The sequence below is a fragment of the Nilaparvata lugens genome, chromosome 4 (assembly GCF_014356525.2).
Source record: "Nilaparvata lugens isolate BPH chromosome 4, ASM1435652v1, whole genome shotgun sequence".
NCBI classification, from domain to species: domain Eukaryota; kingdom Metazoa; phylum Arthropoda; class Insecta; order Hemiptera; family Delphacidae; genus Nilaparvata; species Nilaparvata lugens.
In genome coordinates, this window is record NC_052507.1 from 17,601,436 (window position 1) to 17,629,197 (window position 27,762).

A 27,762-nucleotide genomic window follows, 5' to 3' on the forward strand; every position below is an offset into this window, starting at 1 on the left:
TTATAGGATAGAAGTCTGCTGTCAAAAGAGTCGCTGTTATGAAAAACCTCTGTCAAATGTCAGATTTTATATTCATTTCGCTCTAAATAATGTACTTTGAGTTTTGCTTTGTCAGCAGAAAAATGGTTCCCTTTAATAACTTATTTCGCAAATCAATATTGTTATTAGTCTTGTTCCTGCAAAGAGTTTCAGAGTGCAAGGATATTTGAAGAGTTACACTTGAGCTCTAACATGGCTCAGGTAAGTATTAAGTTTTTCTAGGTCCAATATTTTTTTGTAGTAACTTATCAACAGTTTTAAATTTACTTACTTTTATACTCAGCCACTTTTAAAGATTAATTCAAATAATTTAGTTAGATCCTAGTTATTATTACAGCGAAGCGGGAAAAAGCTTGTTGGGGTTAGGTTGTAGTTTCTTGAATAATCCCTATATTAGTCAATAATAAAATAGAGGTAATTAGGCTATATAGTGAATGATCAAAATTCGGGAAAGGAACAGTTTTGGGCTGTGCCTGTCCCCAATAATTTTAATAATTTGTGTTTTGTTTATCATTGAATAAATAAATATATTTGCAAATTTTAATTAACTGTGAGTAGCCTACTGAATTGTATATTTTGGTCGAGATAAAGTTTGATTTAAATTATTCAAGAAATAAACAGCGATATTGCTGCAGGCTAATCTCAAACGATATTTTTTATTTATGTATCAGTGTAATACGCTGATACGTCTCATGTGATTTTAATAGCCTATCTCATATTATCATGTATTAACCTATAATCAGTCAGTAGTGTCCGATTTAACTCATTTCAATATGGTGGCTACATAAGTCCGTAGCTTATCCTTGCGTTATTGAGAGAAACACGATGATAAGACCCACAGGTCCAAGTAGATTCCGATCGGCTCATGTTTTTTAATTTAGCAGGTACCATTTGAAGACGAATGGAAAGACATGCGTCAGCGATTCCGGAAGGAGGGTCTTGATTATGAAAGTTTGCGGCCTGATGACAGACTTCTGCAAGTCTGGAGATGGCTTGTTGACGCTGAAACTAATCTACGAAATTCAAGACGCATGCTGGACAAACTCCATGAACAGCAGCATGAAGAGATTGAGGTATGTTTTGATTGGTGTTGCTAAACAATAGAAGTTAACTTCCAAATCAAAATGTTCTATAAGTTGACTCCTGAGTGGCCAAAAGTTACTATGTAAATAAAGTTCATTGTGCCCTCAATGATTGCTAGATAAGCTTCCTGGACAATCGGTTAAAAGTCTTCTCTCAGTCTATAAACATCATGGGCAGGTCCAATTCATATTGTTTCTGTGCTTTTCCACCAGTGTTTTCACTCCATCTATTGTGAACTACCTGAGACAAAGCCACACTACTATAATTCCATTAAAGTTATAATTCCAAGAAAACGTTTAATTAGTATACGTTCTCAAATTTTCAATGTGTGATAAATAAGCTTAGTTTAGTTTTGTTTAATTTAATTTCTTCATATGACACTACAAAAATCAAGCAATGCTTGGTAGTATATGACACGTCAAAAGTACTCAAAAAAGCAATTATGAATGAGAAGGAAATCAGAACATACAAAGGAGTTGAAAATATGCTTGCAAAAAAAACTTACCTAAACTGTACGGAGATGCATCAATCAATTTAGCTTTGATTGCATTCTTAAACCTTTTTGAGCTCTCAATACATTTTATTTCAGTAGGAAGAGAGCTATAAGCTATTAGTCCGCTATAATGTGGCCCTTTCTCTAAGCTTGCTGTTCTGTGTTGCGGGTAATGAAGATGAATACTTGGTTTCTAGTATCGTAGCTATGATGGATATGACTCTCTCAATATCATCTCGTTCTTCTTTACCATAGTTGCAATTTCGAGGAAGTACAATACAGGAACTGTTAGACTTCTAAGTTTTCTGAAAGAGTTTTTAGAGAATTCATAGGCTTCAAGTTTTTTGCTTTTTAAATGCAGGATTAAGATTATTTTTTCCACTTCCCCAAAAAACTATGATGTATTGAATTATTGACATAATTATAACCATGAAAACATTTGTAAGCAAGATGTGCCTTCACCAAATATGTAAGGGTCGGAAAATGAAAAACAAGAAAAGATCGTACAGGTTTTTGATATTTAAAACAAAATCAATAAATTATTTATTACAAAACTAGAATTATAATTAGAAATTACGAAATAATAATAATCAGATGAATATTTCAGGGGCTACTAGCTTTGCTGATCTGTGATCGTTCAGTTTATGATGATAATAACAATAAAAAACTAAAATTACTATTTAGAGTTATAGATCTTACTCTACCTTAACAAAATCCTTTGGCCTGTTCTTTAAAAGTCCAGTTAAAACACTCCCGAATTTAAAATAAAAAAATATAAAAAAAATTCTGCCAGTTGATGAAACACCAGCTTTCCCTACAAGATTCAAATCCTGAAAATACAATTATGTAGGTTTAAACTGCCCGGACTATGACAGCCTATAATTGAATTCTCAAGACAGAATTCTTCAGGTAACCAATACCTTAACTCAACAACTCACTTCACAAACGGTTCAAGTATACGGGCCACGAAAGAAAAATTCCAAATCTATTTATGTGAAAAAACATGCAGCCTTGATTCACAGACCAAAAGTCAACTCACTCTTGTTTGTATAGCATGGAGCTAAAACTCATAATATTGCCTTCACGAAACGTGATAAAACACACGTTTCATCTTTGTACATTGGAGATCTTCTCGCTTTATCAATTATATTTAATAATTAAATCCGCGACCAGATCTCACAAAATAATATTTCAAAAATTGAATAGGTTTTGATGTCATGTATGACACATTCAATAGTGTTTTTGTTCCAACTACATTATTCAGTACTTTCAACGAGAAGCAGACACTTGAAAGTTTGTTCAGGATGTGATTCACTTGAGACAGTTTCTGATTCTGACTTCCAAAAAGCAAACTTCATCCTGAACAATCTCATCCATCTTTTGGACAAAACTTCTATAGCTTTGAAGTTATTGCAACGTTGCACATCACCTTTATCCTTGTAGAATGGCACAATAGCTTCTCCTTTCATCTGGTGATATTCCATCAGGTGGTGGACTGAGCGGTCCTTTGAGAAAAGGGACTAGGCTACCAAGCCTCTTCCACACTCCCACTGAGATCTCGTCTGTAGCTATGGCTTTGCTCTTACCCAATGATAGCAACTCATTTATATTCAGGAGCAAAATATGTGATGGGTGATAATGGTGATTGATGATACAGATCTATGGTTAAATTAGAAATTTGATGATGTTGCAATTTCACACAATGTGACAACGCTAATGATTTTCGGCATGTGGACGTAAAGTCTCAACTTGATACATCCAGACTATAATTTGAGCAAGCAGTTCTTTTTAATGCCTGATAAAGATATCAAAACCATTTCAAGTTGATTTATTCTCCAAAGGTTTTCTTAAAATAGTTGTAATGAACAAACTTACTCTCCAATAGTCGTAGTAAATAATAAAATGATAAAATCACGTTTAGAATGTTCTATTTATGTATCTCTGAAACAATGTCTATTAAAAATTAAAAGTATTAATTTGTTTTAATTTACTAAATTGCAGGAAATGGAAAATTATGTTGGACATTTAAGAGAATTAGCGGAGAAGAGAGCAGATCACCTGGAAAGAGAAAGAATAGAATTAAAATGTCAATCGGAGTGTTTAATAAAGCTGTTAGCTCGCTTTGAGTTTCAAGGATCCCTAGAAAATCAGGTATACTACTGTTTGTTAGATTTGTAGGTGGGATTATGTGATTAAGCTGTGAAAGTTTTATGGATTATTTTGATACGATTATCCGCTACTTTCAAAAGAATTAAGGATGTAGCCTATAGGATAAACACCAGGAACTAACGTTAGAAAAAATATATAAATACCGAGTGAAAAATATTCTTTTTTAAATAAATATCTATACAAATTCGTAATTATATAATCTAAATCAAGTTTATACTCAAGAAAAGGCTTGATTTATTGTTTAAATTAATTTTTCTAAATCTCCTAAGCAACATCTATCGTGTTTCCATGTAAGATTTCCTTTTCTAAGCTCCGTATTTCTTGGTGTAAAAATAATTCTATTCACTCTTACGAATGAATATTTTTTTAGCTTGCTGATTGATTTTATACAAGCAAAAAGTGTTCTCTTTCAATGTTGTGTCTTCTCTGATATCTTAACATAACATATATGTTTTTGGGCGACAAATCCCAAGCTCTTTCAATAAAAAGCAATTTAAATAAAAGTCCAATAACAGTTTTAATGAAAGGTATTTCTAGAATTATTCTCTTAATGCTCACGATTTTTTTTCACTGAGATATATTTGAAATTTTCAGGTTTCTAGCCTAATAGAAGATAGGACCAAACTAGCGGAAGAGATTGAAATCTTGAAAACTTTGAAGTTCTCGTGCGGGGATAATGGGGTGAATGTTGACGATAACATGCTATCTGAGATTATCAAGGTGAGTGATTATCACAGATTTGGGCACGCAAATAGCAGTCATGTGCTCTGCGTTCTTTCAATGGACACACAGGCAGCTGTCAAATACAAGCGTTCCAGTTAGATTTCTGAGAAATCGAAGGAAAACAAGATACTATCAGACAGTATTTATAGCTTTATTACCATTTCAATAATAATTATTATGATGAATGGCTCTCTCTTATACCAATTCAATAATAAACTTTTGAGTTACGATACTGGCGTTCTCGCAATCCTTGTATTTTCCTTCAAAGAACTTTTCTCATTAGTCAATGCGGTCTGACCTTCGGTAGGTTCACTGTTAGCCTATATTGTCAAGAATGTTGAACTCTGAACGCTTGACCGCTGTCTATGTGACATTTTTATTTGTTGTGTAGTTGAGAAGTTGATATTGTGGTAATTATTCATATTGAATGAAAAAGACTAAGAAATTGTCAAAAAACACAGATTTATTGATACTTAGAAAGACCGGTTTCTCAGAGATTGACAATTGTGTAATAACCGAAACCGGTCTTTGTAAGTATCAATAAATCTGTGGTTTTTTGACAATTTCTTAATCTTTTTCATTCAACATTTTTATTTGATAACTTGTGCTTGTAGCCTTGGATGTTTGAACAATAATTTTGTATGACTATGAAGTTTGCAAATTGTTTTATCATTCTCTATGTGACATTCTTTCAGAATTCAATCAGTGTTAGGTTGAAAAGTACCTGATACTTCCGTTGAGAAGAAAATTGTTACTTCAACGTGATTTATTTCAATGTTCCAAAGCTACAGTTATGGCAAACTCTAGCAGATGTAGTAATACGACTGATAAAGATTACGTTTTTTGTTGCCATATTCCTTTTGTTCCTACCACTCCACATCGTGTATGAATTACGCTAATCACCACTCGATAACATGTATGAATTACTGGGCTATTCTTTTGGAATCACATTAGAAAGTCTGTTTCATTACTCTTCTCTTCCAGAAAGTTAATTATGAATTTAGATAGTAGGTGGAGAAAATGCCACTTTCAATGAGATTTCTTAGCTGCACCATCGGGGAAAAACGATCCCCTCAGGGAGAAATGTCAGTCTTTTAGTCTCTGTATGCACGAATAATTTTAATTGTTGATTTATGAAATTGGTAAACTATTAACTGCCAATTCGTTTGAGCCATTCATTATATGCGTAAATCTTTGAAAAAAATTATTGACAAAAGACATTGAATTCGTAACAATTTATTTCAGGTATCTTCTGAAAAAGAAGTTTTACGAAGGCAAGTCGCTGAGATGACTGATCGAGTGGAATTATTGGAGAAATCTTCAAGGCAAATAGAACTTGATAACGAGCGATTGGCGTTCAAGGTATTGAACACTCATTATAATTTATACTTTTGACCTTTATTTTGTTTTTCACCTGTAAAATAATATTTTTACAATATTGTATTGGGAACTCTTTGAATCACCCAGTTAGGTTCTCGATCTATACTGCTTTTGTTACAAAAGGTTTTAATAGACTGAAGTTGTGAACATTTTCAGTACCTTATAATTTGATAGTGGGCTAATTTGTACGCGTATTATAGCAGTAGCAGAAACCCTTCACATTTTTTGTTCAATTTTCATGAATAAATAAGAAATTAATTGCATACTAATGTGTAGTATCTAGGAGGAAATCACCGTATTTTCGGAGAACTATTCTAATGTTAAATGATTAAAAATTAAAATTCATTGAATTATGAGTACAGTTTAGAAATGACATTTTCAAATTATATCAATAAAACCATCAAATTAATTCAGAAGCGATCCGCGTATTTGAATATTTTCCATCTTACAAAATATATACTGTATTCTGAATTTTGAAAATTTATCAGAAATCCATCTATTGTGAGATTCACTTGGAAATGTCAGCATTGTTTGAACGGAAAGCATTAGTGTCAATTTAAAGAGATGCTGATACTTTGAAGTGAATCTCATTATAGATAAATCCCATCTGAATTCCTGTCTATTAAAATGTACATAAATATCTGCTAGAATAATAATAAATTGATGATTTATTTAAATAGCCCAATATATAACCTATAAACTTGAGTGTAATTAGGAAATGACATTGGTTAATACGGCAAGGCAGAACATCCAAAAGGATCTCTCTGCCAATAAAAGCCATATGAATGAATAAATTAAATCGATTCAAATTCTATCAATACTGTTTGGAAAATTAGTTCAATTTTGATAATTGAAACAATACTGTTAAACTAAAGCAATAAACTTCAGGAAAATCTTAGTTGTACTGTAATGGTAATTTAACGAGTTATTTTATTCAGATAATATGGTTTCATCCTCAGTAATATGGTGTCATCTTTATTCTTCAATATTCGAGAGGTAAATTAATAGCTTTGGCCTCTTCATTCTATCTCAACCATTCTTGATTTATTAACAAGCGAACAGGTTATGAACAATTCAATAAGTTGAGTTCATTTTTCGCCTTCACCTTTGTCAAGCTTTTCTATGGAATTTGTAAAAGAATCTTTGTCTATATGTGTTATGACATAATTAGCTTATTTCACAAGTAACCCCACATGTTATAGTTAACAGAAATTACACTTTCCCCAAAATTGTGAGATGATTGTATTCTTCAAGTAAACACTAATTTTTACTCAACTTACACAGAACGTTTTTAACATTATCCGTGTGTATGTCACATAGTTATCAGAAGCTTTGGCTGAACTCGAAGAGAAGGAAGCTCAATTAGGTGTGTGTGAGTAATTAACCGGACAAAAACCAAGCATGAATTTCTTGGCGCAATATATATTTTTCGATGTTTCCTTCAAGTTTTTCCCGATCCAATTTGAATGTTTTGTGTTTTGGATGTTTTTGCATGATACCGAAGTGCTCACTCAAAAGATTTGGCGTTAGAAATCTTCCAGTCCTTGTATTCAACTTCATTTGTGTATCACGCTTTAGGAAATTTTATATTAAAAAAGGCAAGAATACTTCAAATAAAAAAAAATCATTCCCCTAGCTGAACAATTCTACACATAACTATTTAATGAAAATTTATTTCCGCAATACTCTTGGTGCAGTGAATTATGAACGTTTTTGCTTCTTTGTATTCATCATTTATTTACATCAAATTTCAATGCAAATTTGGCTTGATTAATTTACAATTCTTACTATAGGCTTTCATTACCATATTGTTTTTGAGTCTTCTTTTTTGTCTACAAATAATGTTGTTTGTGTCTTGTATCCGTGGATGTGGCATGATCAACCCCTTACATGTATGAACCCATTGAGTAAAATATCTAAAAATAAGTAAATCATACATTTCATTAATTCATTAAACCATTTTGTATATACTTACGCTCATAATTTTGTGTCTGTTGCAATGTGAGTATGTAAATGTGTCAAATTTCATGATGTATTTTTTAGAACTAGATTCGTCAAGATTGCTCTTTAATATTTTTGTTTGTTTGATCATCTTCATATAACTAGTCTGATTACTGTAAAAACAATGTTTAGATTACAATGAACGTCTGTGATTGTCAATTGATTGTGTTGCAAAACCTCGCATGCCCCTTTATAAAACGTAATGCTTGAACCCTACTTTTTTATGAATTGTGAGTCAATTTTGAGTTTTGCGTCAGCATTGTGAAATAGAACCCTGTTTTTCAATCAAGATGTAGTACACAGAAATTTAAATCCTCTGATGTGTATTCATATGTTTTATCCACCCAGTGTTCTATTTGTCAATTTATGCAACAGTTCTTATTAAAAACAGTTACTCTGATTAACATAATTTATGAAATTAAATGTTTTATTGTATTGCACTTCTGACTTGACTGATTTACTGTCATAACCGTATTGAGTGCTGTTGTTCATTTGAATTTCTATTCTACTCTTTATGTTTTGATTACTAAGCGGATCTTATTTACCAATTAATATTAATCAAATGTCCAAAATGCTACATACTTGTTAGTTTTCTACTTCTCCGTTTTTGAGAAACACATTTCAAGACGGTTTTATCACTGGCTGGGAAATATCAAAGTACGAAAATATCAATAATTTCAGGTTAACAATACCATTGCAGTGCACAGATTTAAAATGCTTATTGAATTGATTTTTTTTTCATAAAACTGTAATAGAAACTAGTGAATCAATACTAAGCTAAGTGTCTACCTTGTGAGAAGTTTCTCACGCATTGGGTGTGCTTCGTAATGAACTCGTATGAGTGTAGTATGTAGGCATTTTTCCCTACATGTATTACTTTACTTTCAAGCTTTATGAAACAGGCTATAGATTTGGAAGCTGCTACTCTTTCAATATTGTATGATGAATATAATATTGTAATTATAGAATATAATTATATTATATATTGTATACAATATTATTTTTATTGTAATGATTAATAACAAATGAAAATCCCAGATCTATAAAAACAAATTTTATGAATACAAACTGAACCTTTGATTGGAGTTAGATTATATATTAGAATATTGTTTGACCATCAGAGTAGAATTATCAATTGAAACCTTTTTTATTAGGAGAACAACCAATGCTATGGCCAATGCATCATAGTGAGTCATCTCGAGCAAGTGGGAAGGATTCATTGCGAAGGTGAGAGAAGACTATGATACTGTTCTAAATTCTAAATGTTAGTTTCCATATTTCTCTCCTCTTTATGATGGAGGTTCTTTGTAGAATTGCATTTTAATATTCCAAAATCAAGGGTTTCAATGTCAATAAAGTATCTTAAAATATAGTACTGCATCTTGAATATCGATAAAATATTCAAAATACAGTATTCCAAACGGAGTACAGTTATTTGAGTACAGTACAGTACTGTTACTGGGATACTCAGTTACTTGATAATTAGATGTTTTTTTCAATATATTTAGTTCTTAGGTATTTTTTTTCTTTAGTAGCTGGTGTTGATTAACTCATTACGATCATTACTTGATTCATTTGTAGCTCGAAAAATATCAGTGTATTTAAAAAAGTGAATAAAAAAGTCATTTTATTCTATTTTTAATCAAACTTAATTATTACCATAGCCACCTCTAATACAAGGCCCCGGCCTACGATATTGCAACGTCGCAGTGTAGGCCTAGAACATGATTGGTGAAAAAGATTTAAAAAATACCAGCTGATCTTTTTCACCAATCATGTATTAGATTCTAGGCCTACACTGCGACGTTGCAATATTGTAGGCCGGGGCCTTGTATTAGAGGTGGCTATGGTATTACTCTCTTGGAGAGCAAGATCTTTAAAAAGGGACGCCATTGATCTCATTGTACAAATCACAAATTTTAAAAATTCTTCACATACTTAACATTCTTTACATATAAAATTTTAAAATTCATTCATTATAAAATTCTTCACATCTTTTCATATGGAATGTTCTCTTGAAGAAGTATGTTCTATTCGTGGTATATTGATCTGTAAGTTGGTTCTTTATACTGTGTATCTCTTAGTGTTACACTAAACATACAGTATGTTTCAATAGAATTATGTTGCTTTAATTCCTTGTACTATTTTAAACTTGGAATTATAATTTTATAGGGATCAAGTGAAATTGTCTCACGAAAGGAGTGATTGTGAAATAAGGGAAGCTTCGTCTAGAGAAAACCTTGTCGAGATTGCGCACCATAAAGAACTGTCTCACAGTTATGGGTAAGTTTACTTATGTACTAGGCCTATATATTATGTACCGTGTCTTATTCAATTACAACAATTGGCTCAACATAATTTTGCACCTGTTACTGATCTATCAAAATTAATAACAATGATAGTTTCGAGAAATGGACCTATTTGGTTTGGTAAGGATCTCAATGATCTTCCTCTATTATGTCAATGTATTCCTATTAATATACTTATTAGTATCTAATATAGATGTGTTGTGTTGACTTTTACAGTGCCGATTCAACTCCTCCTAGCTTACTGGTTAGTGAACTGGCTAGTTTTGGCTCTCCTAGAAAGCTGTCAAGTCTCATGGACTCATGCAATGAGTTGGCTCGACTAGAAGAAGTCAAGAAATTACAGGTTAGACAAAAACTGGATTCGATTGAATTGAATGTTTTCTGTCATTTTCAATTCGTATAGCAATTACCCTCGGTCTACCTGATTCAAATTTTATCCTATCAATATTGAAATTGAGATTGTCGAATTGAAAGATGAAGAATCAATATTGAAATTGATTGATGAAGTATTTTATTTGAGTGTAAATTTCAATATTATATACTGTTGAATTCTTGCAAGTTGTATCGATTGTTAAATTGTACAGATGCTGTGACTGTTCAGCAACAGCTAAGAATTTGAAATCACTTGAGCCCGTATGAAGATGCTCGGTTTAAACAGAGAAATGTCGGCTGTTCGTTTGAATCCCGTATGAAGCACATCATGATAAATGCAACCATATCTACAAGTAAACGTGGTCTAGCGTTAAACGTAGATGATGCACATGAATATCCTTAAAAGGATATTAACCCTAAAGAGACACACTGGGGTGTTTCACACCCCAGGGATTTTTTTTCTGTTCTGCAGTTGACAATATCAAACAGATGGGAATTTATGCCCAGTCTAAATTAGGTTTGTAGTATTGTCATACTACTACTCTCCACCACTTCCAGTCAGTAATAGCATTCTACAAGGTCACCAGCTCATCCTGTTCTTCGTTTGGGGTGTCTAACACCCCAGAGTGTCTTTTAGGTAGGACTTTTATCAAAAACTTCTATTACAAAGATCTACTTGTATTGTCACTACAAATGTGGTATGGGATGATGGATCAGATTGGAATAAATGCTATGATTCTCTACAACTTGAGATTCAAAACAATAAAATGAAGAGACGTGAGTTTTTGATGAAGTTGTCATTGGCAATGATCAAGCCATTCGTTCAAACCGGATCAGGAGCTCCAACACTTAGGCGAAACATACGTACTTCTGAAATTAGTATAAATATTGATAAGCAGTGCTTTACTTCTGATTTCTGCACTTGGAACAAAAATGATCAAGAAATGATGGAGTATGGTCTAAGTACTTGTTTTTTTCATATTTTTCAAAGAAAAATGCAAAATTAAATTGGGGTGTTCAACACCCCAGTGTGTCTACTGTGTTAGCATAAAGTAAGTGTGTCTCTGTAGGGTTAAAAGTCGAATTTCATCATGAAAAAGTTAAAAAATAAAATTTGGTGAACAGTATTACTAAGTGTTGAGAAATTATTGTCCCTCTTTTCAAGAACCTCTTTTTTGCAGTCGGAGAGTGAAAACTACAAAATGCAACTGACCGTCCTAGGAGAAAAATACAATGCTTTGGCGTTGAGGCACATTCAGTACAAGGCGAAACGTAAATTCCAAGTTGAAGAATTGCGGTAAGCTTATTTACATAATTATCATGCCAATAAACAGCCTTCTTTGTGCATAGCTGTTTACCATTTCATAATCATTTTTATTTGAATAGATGAATACAATATGAAAAAATGACAAAACAGGTCTCAAAACTAGTCAATAAAATAGTTCAATCTAAGTTTCCATTAAAACTCACAATTACATAATAGATTTCCACTCGGGAAAGCCTAACCAAAAGTTGATTTAAAATGAAAATTTTCTAAAGGTTTAGGAAAACTGAAGCTTCGAGAAACTTATATTGAATTGAACATAACAAATTCAGAGCTGAATGAAATATTATCTAATAATGAAAACTTGTAAAAAATACTTTTATTATAGAGATGAATGTTGCGAATATTGAATTTAATAGTCTATAAAACATTCAGTCGATTACAGAATTTTAATTAAATTTAGAACTTGAAATGGAACATTTCATGATCCTTGTGATATAAAATAATTCATATTAGACCCAGGGCTGCTGTTCTACCTTAGTTTATTAAAATGAAAACAAACTTAATAATCAAGCTTAAGTAATATCTTCCCTCTTCCGTTTGTACAACAATCCTACTTAACTATGGGCCCCATTACATCTACTTATTAATGGCGCCTGGAAAAACTCTTGAAAAAACTGTTTGTATAGTATGGCCCTAATTCCGGTTTATTTGATTAAATGGAAGGATTATAATGAACTGTATGTTGAAAGTCCGTCGATTTTTGTGTTTTGTGGCTATTGATTTGTTGAATGTATAATTGTAGAGGTCGCCTGGACGCGGGTCAGTGCCAGGTGGAGACTCTTCAGGCGCAACTGAGCGTACAGCGGCAACGCCTGAGGGCCGAGGAGATGTTCAGGCGGCAGGTGGAGGGGGACTACAGGCGCCTGCAAGACGAGAAACGCACCATTGCAGCCAGGTAACACTGGCATTTCTCTATTGCTAATATTCGCGGGTTTAATCAGTAGTTTTTCATCAGAAATTTTGCATAGATTCTTAATTTACCAAGGATGGATGAAGGCGTGTTTTAATTGATAATCAATTAATTCTAATTTAATAATTTAAAAAATATATGATAGGTAACCTATAAAATCCCAACCAAACACAGCTTTTTCCAAGTGATTCCGTAGCTTAATTGGTAGAATGCGTGACTCTTGAATGATATATTGCGGGTTCGAGACAGATCAAACTTTTTTGCTGATAGTTTTTATATCTGATGATGATTATCCACGTAATTTTGACAAAATAATAAATAATTGCTATATTTTTTTGTTTCCTGGACATAAGGAGATTGCATTTTACAACACAAAATTTTCCCCAGTGCAAAGTGAAAGTTATTCCATGAAGTAAGCATATTATACACAAGAGTTCCATATTATTTTAATCATAAACAACTTGAATTATAATTTTTATATTTTATTATGAACTGAAATTGAATGTAGAAAATGTAGAGTAATGTATTTTTTATTTTTATAATGTAATTTTTCAAATAAGTGCAATATTTCCTAAGTTTTTTATTTATTATGATAATAATAATAATGATTTATTCGACTAAAAACAAACATTGTACAAACAAATTGAAATAAAATAACATAACTGGTGTAGTAAACACCCACGCATGCACAATACATGTTTATCATCATAGTCTAAATGAAGCCCCAAAGGTAATCCTGTGTGGGACCTTTTCTTCGTATATTTAATCACAATAGAAAGTGATCAAACAAAAAATAGAAAAAATGAAAGAAGGAATATATAGAGTCTTACATTAATAGTATAAAAAATCTTAAGAAACTACAACATTTCAAAAAAGAATCAAGAGAAAAAAAATTGAAACTAAAATAATAAATCATATTGCAATTTAAATAGTTCTCCGTGCGGGCAGCACATTCCAAATGATAATTATCTATTCTTCAGTCAACAGATGAAGCCATGCAAAATATAAGTGCTATGACACAATATAATTACATAACTAATTCAAATTCCCAACCATACAAAAACTAAATTAAACATGAAAAACAAAATATCAACTTTCGAGTATGAAAACCTTCATAAAACAACTGCGTATCATCAATCGCAACAATGCATTTTTTTAATCTGGCCTTTACTATTTGGCTATATTGACACTCCTGTAAGTCAGGTTGCAAGGCATTGTAAAGCTTACCACCTACATATCTAAAAAAACGTCTGTTATGCTCAAGCCTAGGTCTATGTAATTGAACTCTATTTCTATAGCGTACATTATAATCAGCGATATGGGTTTGTGTTGTCAATTGACTTTTATTTTTGAAAGTATTCAAAACTGCTTTAAACAAAAAGGAATATGTGACTGGTAATACATTAAGGGATCTGAACAGGGGTAGCGAGTGCTCGATTCTTGGCTTGCCACAAATCAATCTTATAAAATGCTTTTGTGCTACAATAATAGGTTTCAAATTTGTTGTATATGCACTTCCATAACATATGAGTCCATAATTAATTCTTGACTCAACCAAAGTATGATACAAATGTACTAGAAAATATCTTGGACACATATTTCTTAAAAAGTAGAAGTTCCTTATGGAAATTAACATTTCTGATTTTAATTTATGTATATGAACATACCATGAAAGTTTATTATCTATCAGCAAACCAAGGTACTTGACACAATCTGTTTCTTTTATCAAATCGCAATGGCAATCAAGCAAGGTATCCTCACAATTGAACTTATGGTATTTTAGTAATGGAAAGGTATTATTCAATTTGTTATTTTTGAGCCTGAAATGAACTAAATTCGACTTATTTGCGTTGAGCAGTAATTTATTCCTACAAAACCACCAGTGAATACACTTAATATCTTCCTGCATTTTAGCATGTATCGCTAATTCATTCCGGCCGTTGTAGAAAATAGCCGTGTCATCCGCAAAGGATACGATTTCACCCAAAAGCTTTCCATTGCATAGGTCATTCACAAAAATTAGGAAAAGAACTGCTGACAAAACCGATCCCTGCGGTATGCCGTACTTAACTAACCCCAAATCGCTGCCTATTTAGCCTTACTTGTTGGAATCTATTTCTAAGGTAGCTCCGAAACCATTCATTTGCCTCTCCCCTTATGCCTATTTTCTCTAGCTTCTCCAAAAGCAAATCGTGTTCAATGGAATCATATGCTTTCGAAATATCCAGGAATATTGCCGAGCATTTCAAGCCTTCATTGAAACTGTTATTTACCTTGGATAGCAAATTTTTCATTGCCTCTGTAAACTCTAAGGTTCAACTTTACGAAATTTATATTGATTTTAAATTGGTAATCAATAATTTTGAGGTAAAGTGGACTGTATTGAATAGAAAAGAAACAAGTGATATCTCTACAGAAACAAGTACATGCAATGAAAATATAATAGAACAACTCACCGAAAATCTGCAGAGTACCTAATGTAATATTTATATTATTGAGCTTACAACTCCCAGGTAAGGTATTCAGGTGTCCCCGAGGTAGGAGATGAATCAAGGATGGTGAAAAGGCAAGCTTAATTGTCATCTACTGTTGGTAAATTCGGCTTCCATCATATAACGTTGCACATATATTTCTGACGAGATATTTACAATGTCTTTAAAGACTATAGATCGGTGAACTTTCCAATCGAAAAATAATAGTTTAAAACTTTCAACTAAAGGGAGTTTGGCAAACACTCTTCCAAACGTAGGTTTATGGTGTACGATTTAACATTAACGAAAAAATAATAATTTGAAGAACGATTTTCTTCTGGGAATGATCGACGAATAATATCAATCCCGACTCGAGGCAAGCTATCACAAAGCGAGACTGAACTGAAAGAAAAAACCTACCGGCTAGTGAGCGCGACGCACTCAAGTGAAAGAAATACGAACTGAACGAGGAGCGCGCGTCCAATTCAAAAACGAAAAATGAAAACTAGAGCTGGCTCCAACATCCCCCCCCGGCTGAAAAGCTATTTTCAGACAAGGCTAGAGAACAAAGAAACGAAAAAAAAAAAAACAATGAATAAACGACGAAAGAAATAAAAATAAAACAAAACGAGAATAAAACAAAAAATGCAAAAGGAAAATTATTGAGTAGGCAACGGATACAACTTTGTAGCCGGCCTTTTGAAGCGACCATTGGCGCACCGCACCATAGCCACTCGAACGACACCGTCAGCACCGGGAAATACTTCCTCAATCACCCCCAGAGGCCATTTCAACGGTGCGACATTTGGTTGATCCACTAGGACGATTGTACCAACCGTGAGAGGGGTGGAATCCTTACACCATTTCACACGGGTTTGTAATTCATGTAAGTATTCTTTGCGCCAACGACTCCAGAAAGACTGAACCATTTGATTGACTAATTCAAACCGATCCAATCGATTCATTGGACGATCTTCCACATTTAACATAGGAAGGTACTTAAGAGGTGTCAAAGTGAGAAAATGAGCCGGTGTGAGGGCGAGGGGTTCACTCGGATCCGCGCTCATTTGACATAACGGGCGTGAGTTAAGTACAGCCTCAATTTGAACTAAGACAGTGTTCAATTCTTCGTAAGTCAACAACTGGTTACCAATAACTCGAAACAGGTGTGACTTTACTGATTTTATATTCGCCTCCCAAAGACCGCCGAAGTGAGGTGAACCTGGCGGGATGAAATTCCACTCAATGCTATGATCAGCAAGTTCATTCTGGAGCAGGTTTTGATATTCCTTGGAGTTCAGCATCCGTGACAATTTTATTAGCTCATCATAGGCGCCGACGAAGTTGGTACCATTATCGGAATACATGACCTTACAAGGACCTCGTCGAGCAAGGAAACGGCGAAAAGCTGATAAGAACATTTGGGTCGATAAGTCCGAAACTAATTCAATGTGAACGGCTTTAGTTGCCATACAGACAAAAAGACAAATGTACGATTTAAATATGAAAGGATTCCGACGCCTGGCCATGGTGATTCGAATGGGTCCACCATAATCAACTCCACATTGGACGAATGGTTTAGACGACAGAGTTCTACAGGCTGGCAGATTGCCCATTTTCGGCGGTGTAAGAGTGGGACGATAGTGAAAACACTTGTTACATTTTCGTACATGACTCCTTATAAGGACACGGGCTGATAAAATCCAATATTTTTGTCTCAAAATAGACGCCAATAAATGAGGTCCAGCGTGACAGTGCTTTTCATGAAAATAATCAATCAAAAGCGTGACCAATGGATCATTTTTCGGTAATATAATCGGATGACAGCTGTCATAATTCAACTCAGAATTTTGTAAACGTCCACCCACACGAATAATATCATGATCAAGAAAGGGTGACAGTTGTTGAAGATGAGAAGTACATTCTTTCCCAGCTTTCAATTCCAGTAATTCTTTCGAAAAATGAATTTTTTGTACGACTTTACACAAATGTTTTTCCGCCAAATCGAAATCTAATTCATGAGGTTTAGGCAATAGACGAAGTACTTTCAATATTAACACCATGATACGCAATAGACGTTGGTAGTTGGAACAACGAGCAATTAAAAGATGAATCGAATTAATAGATGAATTTTCCGACTGTACTACAGTGACAATTGAGTGAACCTTGACCTCAGGTAGACACTCTATAGGTTCCAGATCGACCTTGACGGGCCAATCACTCTCTTCTAACATTAGCCAAGAGGGGCCAGACCACCACAAATCATGATTAATTATTTCAGAAGGGGATAAACCTCTCGAAATGGGATCAGCTGGGTTTGAATTTCCTGCCACGTGTAACCAGTCGTTGATAGGACAGTCTTGAATTTTCGTAACTCGATTAGCGACGAAAGATTGCCATCTAGATGGACAGCCCCTGATCCAATGTAAGACAACAGTTGAATCCGATAATGCAACAACGCGAGTCACGTGACAACGAAGGCTCAAAACAGAGACAACAACCTGTATTAATTCAGCGAGCAAGAGCGCCGCGCATAATTCAAGCCTAGGTATGGATAAAGTCTTAGATGGCGCGACTTTTGATTTAGCGCACAACAATGTGATAGTTGCAGGTTGCATATCCATTTGAGATTTTATGTAGATCACACCACCATAACCTAAAGTCGATGCATCACAGAAACCAATGACAGTAATTTTCGAATCATTCATCACTCCTAAATGACGTGGTATGAAGAGATTGGACAATAAAGGGAACTCCTTCTGACATGTCTCCCATTGAAGCGCAATAGAGGGAGGTACTGAATCGTCCCAATCAAGACCAGCATTCCATAATTGTTTAATTAAACATTTAAGAAACAAAGTTAGGGGTGACAAGAGTCCCAAAGGATCGAAAATGCGTGCTACTACCGATAAAATGTGACGTTTGGTAGGAACAGACTGATTAGGATTCACTGAAAAACAAAACGAATCACTACCAGGTTGCCATTTCAAACCTAGGACAGCCAACAAATTTCCCATCTCGAAATCTTTAGACAAGGCCGATTTTTCATCTTCCGAGAAATCATTCATCAATTCAGGTGAATTGGAACTCCATTTAGTAAGTTCGAATCCGCCTCTCTCGAACAATTCTTTAGCCTGACTACAAAGACGATTTGCTTCACCTAAAGAAGACACACTTGTCACCAAATCATCCATAAACATGTCACTCGGAATACGAGCTTTAGCATCAGGGAAATTTTCACCTTCTTCTTGAACAAGTTGATGGACAGTTCTGAGAGCTAGAAACGGTGACTCACTCAGACCAAATACGACAGTTTTTAATTCAAAAATTTGTATGGGATCATTGGACGAAAATCTCCATAACAAACGCTGAAATTTGCGACACGATTCATCGACAAGAATCTGTCTATACATCTGCTTTATATCAGCAGTTACAGCGATAGAAAATAACCGAAAATTGACTAACAGAACGAAAATATCCGTTTGCAACTTGGGGCCGATATGAAGTATATCATTCAATGATACTCCAGTAGTAGTTTTCGCGCCTGCGTCAAAGACAATACGCAAAGGCGTTGATTGACTCTGAGTTTTGATTACAGCATGATGAGGTATAAAATAACCACTTTTATCACTCTGATTTTTTATCAATTCCATGTGTCCTTGTTTGAGATAATCCAAGAGGACATCGTGATACACTAAACGCATGTTTGGATCACGTGCCAGTCGTTTCTCCAAACTGATGAGTCGACGTTCTGACATAGCATAAGAATCACCAAGACAATCAGGGGATTTTGAAAACGATAATGAGACAACGAATCTACCCGAATTTTCACGACGAACGGACGATGCAAAATTCTTCTCGCATTCCAACTCATCAGCAGTGAGTTGTTTTCCTACATCTGGAACGCTTTCCACTTCCCAAAATTTTCGAACTAACTTATCCAACGGTGATGTTAGACAAGTCATCAAACACGTTGAATTTTCTGAAGATTGAGTTAAAATAGGGGCTCTACCCATCAAAATATAACCGAAAACACTTTCCAAGGCCATCAAATAATTCGAATCAATTTCCACACGACCATTTCGGAAAATATGGGGCACTAATTCAGCTCCTATAATAGCGTCAATTTCGCTGGGAATGTGATAACTTTCATCAGCAAGTCGAAGACCAAACAAATTTGATAATTTAGAATTATCAATTTTACTAGTGGGAAGCTGTTCCATGATTTTTTCGACAACTAATGGTTCAATGGAAAATTTAACACTAGAATCGAGTCGAGATTGAAGCGTGACAAAAGTACGACCAAAAACTGATTGCGAATTTCCGCCAAAACCATTCACAATTAATTGGAAAGGAGAAATCGATAGTTGCAATTTACGACAAAGTTTACGAGTAATGAAATGACTTTGACTAGCTGAATCAACTAAAACTCTTATTTTGTGCAATCTACCTCTCTTATCAGGTACCTCGACTTGAGCAGTTGATAGTAGAACACTATACGGTGCCGACTTCGAATCGATAGAACAACAGGTAATAGTATTATTTTCTACCTTTTTCGCATCCGAATTTGATGACGAATTTGAAGCATTTCCGAAATGTAAAAGCGAATTATGCTTCTGACTACATTCCTCGCAGTTGGAAGAAGTACAATCTTTACTACGATGGGCTGGCGAGAAACATTTCAAACAGCAACCCTTCTCCTTAACAAAACGAAAACGGTCCCAAGGTGATAACTGACGAAAAAGACGACAATTGATCAATTTATGATTTGTCATCGAACATTTCAGACATTCTGATATTTTTACCGGTGATTTGGTCACTTGCGAATTCGATTGAACAACCAACACTTTGGATTTTGGTATTGGTTTCACTACTGGCTTGCATTGTTTAGACGATTCGTCATGCGGTAACGATTTAATCTGCCTTTCGATGAATGAAACAAAATCAGTATATGTGGGGTCATCCTTAGTATGAACTGAAGCTTCAAATGCCTTTCGAGAAACAGGATCTAAAATTTTCAACGCTTGGAACAGAAATATTGCATCAGATACATCTTCACCTCGTAGGCGTTTTAAAGCAGTAATTGAACCACAGAACTGATCGACTATAGAAACTAAACCTGCACGAGACTCAGATTTTAGACAATTGAATTCGAAAATTTGTTTCAAGTACACATTTGAGAGTGAGCGGGGGTCATTGAACCGCTTAATTAATGCATCCCAAATAATTTCATAATTATTAGCAATAGGTGGTAGATGACGTGAAATATTAGCCGCTTCTCCAGATAGTTTGGACACCAGATATTGGACCTTTTGTTGATTTGGAATCGATTTGTTGTCATGAATCATGCATTTAAACATTTCGTAGAATACCGCCCATTTTGATTGATCTCCGTCGAACACAGGAATTTCAATTTTCGGTAAAATATTAGACGAATCCTTATTGGAAGATACAGGTTGAGCCGGGGTAGAAACACTAGGTACAACCTGACTGCGTTTTTTCAATTCACTAGCAATTGCTTCCATATGTTCGAACATTTCCATATGTGAACTACTAAATTTGGGTACAAATTCCGGGTCTTTTTCCATTTCAAGCTCCTGTATTTCCATTTCAACAGCTTCATAATCCTGAACAGTTTTAAGAGTGGAACTATAGAGAATTAGAAATTGTTTAGCACTAGCTTCTTCTTTTAAAGCCTTTTTCGACAAATCGAAAGTACGTTGAATACGATAGAAATATTGCTCAAGTTTAGCTCGTTTGAGCTTTAACTTCTTTTCACTCATGATTGGATATTGGAAAGGTCTTAATGATTTTCATTTACTAATTTTCGAATAAAATTACGAATGCATCAATGAACGATTTTCATTGATGATTCAAGCAAGCAAAATGATAATGTTAGTACAAATTGAACAGAGAAAGCTCAATAGACGAAGCAAGCTAAGCGATAACGTTATCAGCATTGCAAAGTAACGGTTCCGATCGGACAATAGAGATAAGAGTGAACCAACTTGATCGGCTCAATTCATAATGTACAAACAGGTTTGAACCCTAGCTTGCACAAACGATTTACAATAAAATTGGATAAGTGCTTGCCAAATATTTGAATAAAAATTAGCCAATAAAATTTGGCCTGGATGACCAATGTAAACTCTAAGGTTCAACTTTACAAAATTTATATTGATTTTAAATTGGTAATCAATAATTTTGAGGTAAAGTGGACTGTATTGAATAGAAAAGAAACAAGTGATATCTCTACAGAAACAAGTACATGCAATGAAAATATAATAGAACAACTCACCGAAAATCTGCAGAGTACCTAATGTAATATTTATATTATTGAGCTTACAACTCCCAGGTAAGGTATTCAGGTGTCCCCGAGGTAGGAGATGAATCAAGGATGGTGAAAAGGCAAGCTTAATTGTCATCTACTGTTGGTAAATTCGGCTTCCATCATATAACGTTGCACATATATTTCTGACGAGATATTTACAATGTCTTTAAAGACTATAGATCGGTGAACTTTCCAATCGAAAAATAATAGTTTAAAACTTTCAACTAAAGGGAGTTTGGCAAACACTCTTCCAAACGTAGGTTTATGGTGTACGATTTAACATTAACGAAAAAATAATAATTTGAAGAACGATTTTCTTCTGGGAATGATCGACGAATAATATCAATCCCGACTCGAGGCAAGCTATCACAAAGCGAGACTGAACTGAAAGAAAAAACCTACCGGCTAGTGAGCGCGACGCACTCAAGTGAAAGAAATACGAACTGAACGAGGAGCGCGCGTCCAATTCAAAAACGAAAAATGAAAACTAGAGCTGGCTCCAACAGCCTCCTCAGTACCTCTACCTTGAAGGAATCCAAATTGGTTCTTGCTAAAGAATTTTCTATAATTTAAGTAGTTCAGAATCCTGTTTTTCATCACCCTCTCAAGTATTTTAGCGAATATTGATAATAGTGTTATTGGTCTAAAGTTATCAATGTTTATGTTTCTGCTACTTTTGGGAATTGGGATTACAACGGATTTTTTTAATATTTCGGGGAAAACACCTTTTTGTAAGCTCAGATTGCAGAGCTCAACTAAAACGTCTAGGATGTAATCTAGAATTTCTTTAATTGTTTGAGTCGAGATACCATCCACTCCCGGTGCAGTATTCATCTTGAGATCTTTTATTATGCCCTGCATCTCTTCTGCATTCACGGGCTGGATGAACATAGATCCAGCTTGATATTGTATTGGGAAAACATCAGCCAGTACTTGATTTTGTAAACAGTTTTCTAATTTAGATCTATTATTCTCTACAATAGTAAGAAAGTACTTATTTATACTATCAGCTATCTCTTTTGTACCCTCAATTGTTTCACCGTTTTGAAGTGTTATTTTTTCAATTGTCTTTCTTTTTTTCCCCTCCCCAACAATCTATGTACAATTTTCCATTGTTCTTTAGTATTGCTTTTGCAAGTTTCAAATAGCTTTAAGAAATACTCTTGTTTGGAAATACGTATTTCATTTCTCAATTTATTTCTATATTTTAAATATTTTTTCTTATTTATCGGATTATTTGGTTGCTCTTGATTTTTTTATGTAGAGAATTTTTAAATTGTATTTTATTGATTAATTTCTGTGTAATTCACTATGACCTTTGTTTTAACCCCTTATTTTTTATAGTTCCCCTAGTTGTTACAGTTTCCTTAATTATTTTCTGCAAGTATGTAATAAATTTTTCCCCTGCTGTTCTAACATTACGATTCTCTGTTTAGTCCTAGAAAATTATTCCATACCGTTGCCGCTAATATGTTTTTAAGCTTTCTGTGGTCTATTCTATTTTTCCCGTTTGTTTCATTTGATGTAATTTGATTTATAATGGGTTTTTCGTATTGTATTCCTATCTTTATCAATGAGTGATCGGTCATATCTAAATGTAAAATTTCAGTTTCTATATCCTTTATTTTGTTATTTAATCTAGTATTAGTGAACTGAACAAAAACATGATCGATGCACGATCCTGTATTGTTAACTAGTCTTGTGGGTTCATTTATCAATGAATCAAATCCAAAAGAACTCATAATTATTCTATATTCATCTACGATATTCTCATTAGATAATAGGTTTAAGTTTATGTCACCAATAACGAAGAATGGTTTGGGATATTTTTCTATCTCATTCAGTTCTAACAGGAATTCGTTTATCTCGTTTATATACAATCCCGGTGAATATAGATGTAATCTATATACCGCCAAGAACGAAAAAGATAAGCCTTGGCATGAACACTGACAATAAATACAGTCAGCTGATAATAAATCAACCTTTTTTGTCTCAAATTTTACATCTCTACTCAAGTAAACTACAGTACCTCCGGCTCGGTAATTATGATTATAACAACCTACCATTTTATACCCATCAATTTGGTAACAATTAGCTTCATTTTCATCTATCCATATCTCCGTCAATATTATTACAGAGGGCATAAACTGAAACTGCATTACACTGGCAAAAAAGTTATCAAAATTCTGTCGCATACTACGAATATTTTGATGAATAATTACAATTTCACTTACAGTACTCTCCATTAGATTTTATTGTTATATTGGAATAGATAATCTATGAGAAACGATTATTTATACAACTAGAAAAATCATTATCAGTTTGTAAGTCATACCTTAAATAAGTTCCGTAGCTGCTCACTCGATTTTAATTCTATCACAGAACAACCCTCCTCCTTCCTTATCAGTATTTTACAGTTTCTGATCCACAGATATTTGAATTGTTTCGCTTTCCAAGAATTCCTCGCAGCGGCGAAGACCTTTTTCCGGCTTTGTGACAAACATTCATTTATGTATATGCTGTTGTCCATCTGGAGATTCATATGTCTAGTAGAGAAATCCCTCTTCACTCTCCGCTTATTGAGAATCGCCTCCTTATCCGTCCGCTTGACGAATTTGACGAGAATAGGCGCCGGTCCGTCACGTGATGATACGTTGCCCTCCTCCGACGTCATCCTCCTTCCCGCTCGGTGGCAGACATTGATAGCATCCGTACTCAACTTGTGACCCAGGACTCCACTCATTTTGCTTATTATTGACCCCAGATTTTCATTGGGTTCTTGAGGAATTCCTTTCACTTCAAGCATGTTGATCCGGGAATATTGCTCAAGATCTTCAACCTGCTCTCTTAGAGTAGAATTTTCGTTTTTCAACTGAACAATTTCCCCCTTAAGTTATTCAACAGCCCCCAGACACTTGTTCAATCTTTCACTTTGGAGTTTGTAGTCCTTTGCCAATTGATCTACTGCTTGATGACACGCCTACAATCGAGTTACCTAGATCGGTTTCAAGTCTCTTACGATCCTCACGTATTCTGTTCAACAACCTAACAACGTCCTGCAAGCTTAACTCACCCTCAGCCGCCGTAGTTTCCAACGCTATGCTTCTACGCCGCTCTTTGGAGCAATCCTCGCACCGCCAGATTTTCTTATTCTGTTGCATATACTTGAGATCGTCCATCGTGAGATTTACGCACTTGGCATGAACACTCGCATGACAGTCATTGCAGGTGGTCGAATCGTTATTAGCATCACGCACCGATTTTGAACATATTTTGCAAGACATTTTCGATAGAGCAGTTACAGCCTCCAACACACTATTGAACATATGCTGTGATATTACACTAATAACAGCTTTAAAATTAAACGAATGTAAAGTCGTGAAGTATAATAAGCAGAATACAATTTAAAACAAGCACTGATCACTGTAAACGAAACTTTCAAGCTATTATCTGCCAGTTGCTAGATAAGAGAGCGCCCGCACAAAAACAACCTTTCTCTCTCGCTTCTCAATCATAAGTGCATTCAAATGATACATTCTGTGATTCATTTAGAGATAACATCAACCTTCAAAATTCCAAATTTTCAAATCATTATTCCTGGGCCGAAAATCAAGTGACGAAGCAGTGTGTGATACATAACCTTAACTTTTGGACAACATTAACATTTTATCAAAATTTTTGGAGAGAATAGTACAGGCTCAGCCTAGTTTTTCCTCCAATGACATAATTGTATTATTGTTATAGTGTTTTATACAATAAATGAAGAAATGAAATGTAAGATTGATGTTTATTTCACTGATTTGTAGCCACCCTCATTTAACTAGACCAATAATGAATTGAGATTGAGACATCCCTTATTAGAAAAAAACCCTCTAATTAAATAATAATTGATAAATATAATAGTGAAAGTACATTGAAAGCGATTTGAGAGAATAAACATGCCTGATCGCAATACATTGAAAAACCTAATAAAATCACTAATACAGTAAGGTAGTCACTCAAATATCACGAAGTTCTCTATGAATAGTATCCCAGTGTGAGAAGAGCACTCTTGGACTGGATGAATATTGATGAATGGATGAATTGAATGAGTAGTAGTAATCCTTGGTCTATTGCTTGCATAGCAGCCTAGATATCCCGGGTTCAAACCTGTTCATCACCAAAAAGTTTTGACCAGGTCACTACGGTGTTATCAGTAAGACAGTCTATAAGTATGACAGTTGCAAAGCCCATTGACGGGATTAAATAATATATTCAGGCGAGGTGAAAACTTCCCGCAAGGGACTTCCCACCACCAAAGTCCATACGAATGTACTTTACTATTGAATAAGTCAATGAGAAATGAATGAACTGATGAATCCCTGGGGTAGAAACGGTGTAGAAGTTCTAGAAGAGTACCGCCCGCTACATCCTTGTGTTTTCATTATGAATAAATAGCTCACTGAACACTGATTGAAACCTGTTTGACCGATTGCAGACTGCTGACCGCTGAGAACCAGCAGCGAGAGGACGCGAGAGAACTGGCAATAGTGCAGAAGAAGGTGGCGCTGCTGGACAGTGCCAACTCAGAGCTGCTTGCCAAGCTGCTTCGGCTCAAGTACAAGGAAGCGCTGCCCAAGAGCACAACATGTGATAACATGCTCACTCATATTGGTGCCATTTGAAGTCAACACTCCTAACTAGTAACTAAGCTGTAAATTGCCACTATTTTTATCATACAAATTGAAAAGACCAACGTATTTACTTTCGTAAGATCATGCATTTATTGTGCAGTGGCCTGTTGCATAGCTCTTTGAACTGGTAGGCTACTATTTCAATTTTCGCTGAGAATGGTGCCCACAAACCTTCAGGCTTGTGTGTGGGTAATGGAAAGGATGTTAAGGCTGTGCAAAGGCTAAAAATAAACTTTTTACTCGTGATAGTTTTCAAAGTTTTTTGATTTGTATATCATCAAGCTATCAAAATGAAAAAGTTTCCTCAGGAAAACATTTTTTTCTGATCATTACTTTTTGAGATATGGCGCCTAAAGTTTAAATTTTTGGGACAGAACATTTCAAATTCGGTAAGAGATAAATCCATGAGATTAAGAGGATAGATTCTTCATGGTATTGTTGATCTAGTAAAACAAAAATTCTCTGAATTTGAAATGTTCTGTCCCAAAAATTAAAACTTCAGTCGCTCATATCTCAAAAGGTAATGATCGGAAAAAATGTTTTCCTGAGAAAACTTTTTCATTTTGATAGTTTGATGATATACAAATCTGAAAACTTTGAAAACTATCACGAGTAAATAGTTTATTTTTAGCCTTTGCACAGCCTTAATGATTACTGTTATATGATTATGAGAGATGAGTGTACATTCAGCTTTATCACTACAAACACATTATATTTTTTATTTATAGTACCCTCGTTTTACTTTCTTATAATTTATATTAGCAATACGTTTCGAGCACTCAGGCCATTTTCAAGTTGAAATAATAACTTGAATAGTGACTTGAAAATGGCATGAGAGCTCGAAAAATTTGTGTTAATTAAAAAAAGTAAAACGAGGGTACTAGTAATATCTATAATAATTAAACATTTCAAGTAGCCCTATTAAAATGCTCTAATAAAATAATTATTATTAAACGAAAATCCAAATTAAATGCTGTAAATTTATTTCCATCTGTACTCTATTAGAAAATAGTTTTAATAATGCAAGCACATAAATGGCGTTGATTGGTGTTGTGTATGAGAAAGAAACAACAGGCTCAACCAAAAACGGTTTCTCTCTTGAATTGTGATAAACAACTTTGTACAAAAATTGGATTCATTTCCCCATTTTCTAGGCCAAAACTTGAAATGTTTAAAATTTCATCCAAGATACTAACATCATCTTAATTTTTGGTTTTGCAAAAATCTTACTCGTATTTACTTGAATGATGATGAACGGCTATTGGATAATGTATAATCATCTGTGAAAATTAATATAAATGGATAGTTATGAGTGGAATATTCCAGTGAATATTATTAGATTGCTGCAACTTATTGTTTAATAAATTAATTATTATTGCATTACAATATTGCCGGAATATTCCAGTGAATATATTAGATTGCTGCAAAATTGTATTTTGTTAGTGCTTCCTGTTGTGATTGGAACTTGTAAATTCGGCATG

At 34.3% G+C, this 27,762-nt stretch overlaps 1 protein-coding gene across 2 annotated transcripts; it reads left to right on the top strand.

The window, feature by feature from the left end:
• Window positions 1-26,577, top strand: LOC111051276 (myosin-7B). 2 transcript variants are annotated; one of them, XM_022337749.2, is made up of 12 exons: window positions 1-240; window positions 921-1,112; window positions 3,617-3,766; window positions 4,379-4,504; window positions 5,753-5,869; window positions 7,208-7,253; window positions 9,043-9,115; window positions 10,061-10,171; window positions 10,414-10,540; window positions 11,751-11,866; window positions 12,639-12,791; window positions 26,086-26,577. In XM_022337749.2, exons 1-12 carry the CDS (start codon window positions 232-234, stop codon window positions 26,270-26,272), a joined length of 1,407 nt encoding a protein of 468 aa, XP_022193441.2. In that variant the 5' UTR covers window positions 1-231; the 3' UTR covers window positions 26,273-26,577. The 2 variants fall into 2 exon arrangements, with proteins under 2 accessions (XP_022193441.2, XP_022193442.2); XM_022337750.2 differs by having other exon boundaries at window positions 924-1,112.
• The last annotated feature ends 1,185 nt before the right edge of the window (window positions 26,578-27,762 follow it).